Below are 2517 nucleotides of genomic sequence, written 5' to 3'. Positions count from 1 at the left end.
GGAGGAGGATGCTTACGGGCTGGGGGAGGGGGGAGTCTACTGGCCTTGAGACGAAGGAGGTCGTCAGATGGGCGAGCGAGTCGCGGCGCTGGGTGTCTGATTTGGAAGACAGGAGTGAGACGTGGTGGGCGAACTGGGCGCCTGATGTTGGGGCGGTGATATTCAGGGATTGTTGGTTGAGGACGATGGCTGCGATGTCACGTTAGCACCTCTATGTGCATGTGCGCCTGGACTTTGAGGGCTGCGTACTTTTCGCTCGGAAGCTTGTGTCGGTGAAGTTTTCAGGCTTCGCCTTGGTTTTGCCGACTTTCAGTTTCGTTTTCTGGGCTGGGTTAGTAATGCTCTGGTACAGGGTTTGATGCCGTGACTTACCTGGAAATCCTTCTGCTTTTCCTTCTTCTTTTTGGTGCTGGAGCCCATGATGACAGGACCAGAAATATAGACTTTGGGTGTTAAAGATATGAATGCTTTGAAAGGGAAATGTCCCAGAAATCAAAGGCCGAGCTACTCGATTTTGACTCTCCGCTTTACACACGAACAAGGTCTCGATTTCGGGCTTACTATGCGGCAATTATGCCTTTCGTGAGCGTAGCACAATACAGAGTCTTTGTTTCAGGGAATCAATATGATGATGGGGACGTCAAAGCCAATGAAAATCTGGGGATATCTTCATCCCCAATCTGATTTTTCGATGTAAAGTCACGTGAAAGCACGTGATTATAGCCTGAGGCAGCATTTTCACATCACGAAGAACAGGCAGACAGAATCTGATAAAATACCCTGTGGTAAAATCATATTATTCCATTTGAAGATCCCAGAGACGAATGGGGTAATGGTCGGCACTGAATGGCGTACATTAGCTACCAGCCAAGCACTGGAGTAGCAAGTCGCATGCGGCAGGCCACTCTTTCCCCTGAATAGTCTTGTTGACCGGTCATTTCTTCTCCAATAAGGTACTGGAGCTTGCAGGGGTTGCTTTTGCTTGTTTTTTCTGTGATCTCCCAATCATATCGGCCGTCATAACCTCATGGTCCTCTGCGCTGGGGAGAAGTGGACCTTGACAGTCTAACAAGGGGAGGATGCGAGGGAGATACTAATGATCATCCTTATTATCTTTACCATTCAAGGCTTTCAAGCCATTATTTTTACTCATATTAATAATCTATCCTTTTCAGAATGATCCTAAGATTGTGATCAATATGTTCCCTTGTACAACTTCTTTCAGGACGAACAACAGCCAAGATGGTCTTCAATGGGCTCGTCCGCTTCCGGATCATCCGCTCCAAACAGATCAACAAGACCGCCCTGAGCGGAGGACATGATCAACCGCAGCTCGTCAAGGAACAAACCCTCCTCACCATCAAACAGCTCCCATCATGGTACGACCCCAACCCGTTCATCCTGTCAGGATACCGTCCCGAGAGCCGATCTTGGTATCGCTGCCTCGCCAGTTGGCTCTACTGCCACAACGAAACGGGAAACATCTACTCGCATCTGATCCCGGGCATCCTGGTGCTTTCGTCTCAGGGAATCCTGTACGAGCACATCCGCTCAAGGCATGATGAACTCACCACCTCCGACTGGTCAATCGTCTCGCTGCAGCTTCTCACGGCCTCGACATGTCTCCTGACATCGACCATGTACCACACCCTGCTGAACCACTCCGCGGCCGTCGCGCACCGCTGGCTCCAGCTCGACTATATCGGGATCATCGTGCTCATTCTGGGCGACTTCATCAGTGGACTGCATTTCGGGTTCTACTGTAACCCGGGGCTGAAATACTTCTACTGGTCGCTTGTCAGCTACCCTGCCCATGTTGTGAACACAGGTGCAGACACAATGCTGATACGCCTAGCAGATCCTGGCCTTCAGCTCCGCAACCACCGTGACCCTTCTCAGTCCGCGATTCAGGGGCCCCGAGTGGCGCTCGTTCCGCCTGGGTAGCTTCATCGGCACCGGTCTCTCGGCGTTCGCGCCTATCGGCCACGCCTGCGTTCTTTGGGGCGTGCCGTATATCTGGAAGATAGGTGTGCAGTATTACCTGCTCGAAGGGTTGTTTCTGATCATCGGCTGCTACTTTTGGGAGGTGAGGCTCGCTTCGATTGTGTCTATCAGGTGGAAGGATTATGCTGATGCAATGCAGAGGAGAATTCCTGAGAGGCTGTACCCAGGGACATTCGATCTCTGGGGCCACTCGCATACCATCTGGCATGTCTTTGTGACATTGTCCATTGGGGCTCATGTCATGGGACTGCTGCATGCGCTGGAGTACAGCTATAGTCAGGCACAGTGTCAGTGATTCTACGGCATCATCAGAGAACTTCTCACAACAAGAATGACATTGGATACTCCCTCTCTTCAGCATTCGAGTTCCCTATCCGCGTCACTGAGACACCCTGTCATCAACCCACCAGACGACCCAATCACCTCAACTAGCCCCTACATCCATTAGCAACCTCAACCTCAACCGCAACCTCAACCTCCCAGAAACGAAAAAAACAGAACATACCCCGCGAC

The 2517-nt window shown here is 51.3% G+C and overlaps 1 protein-coding gene across 1 annotated transcript; it reads left to right on the top strand.

Moving 5' to 3' along the window:
* Positions 1–1242: 1242 nt before the first annotated feature.
* On the top strand, positions 1243–2299 carry CDV56_100091 (hemolysin-III family protein; the record flags this gene model as incomplete). The annotated part of the gene is made up of 3 exons (XM_026753710.1): positions 1243–1797; positions 1859–2086; positions 2144–2299. The coding sequence occupies 3 exons, from the start codon at positions 1243–1245 to the stop codon at positions 2297–2299; spliced, it is 939 nt and encodes a 312-aa protein (XP_026609431.1).
* Positions 2300–2517: the final 218 nt, after the last annotated feature.

The sequence above is a fragment of the Aspergillus thermomutatus genome, assembly GCF_002237265.1.
Source record: "Aspergillus thermomutatus strain HMR AF 39 chromosome Unknown NODE_614, whole genome shotgun sequence".
Taxonomy (NCBI): domain Eukaryota; kingdom Fungi; phylum Ascomycota; class Eurotiomycetes; order Eurotiales; family Aspergillaceae; genus Aspergillus; species Aspergillus thermomutatus.
Note: the sequence above shows the minus strand (reverse complement) of the source record. Positions and strands in the feature narration are given on the sequence as shown.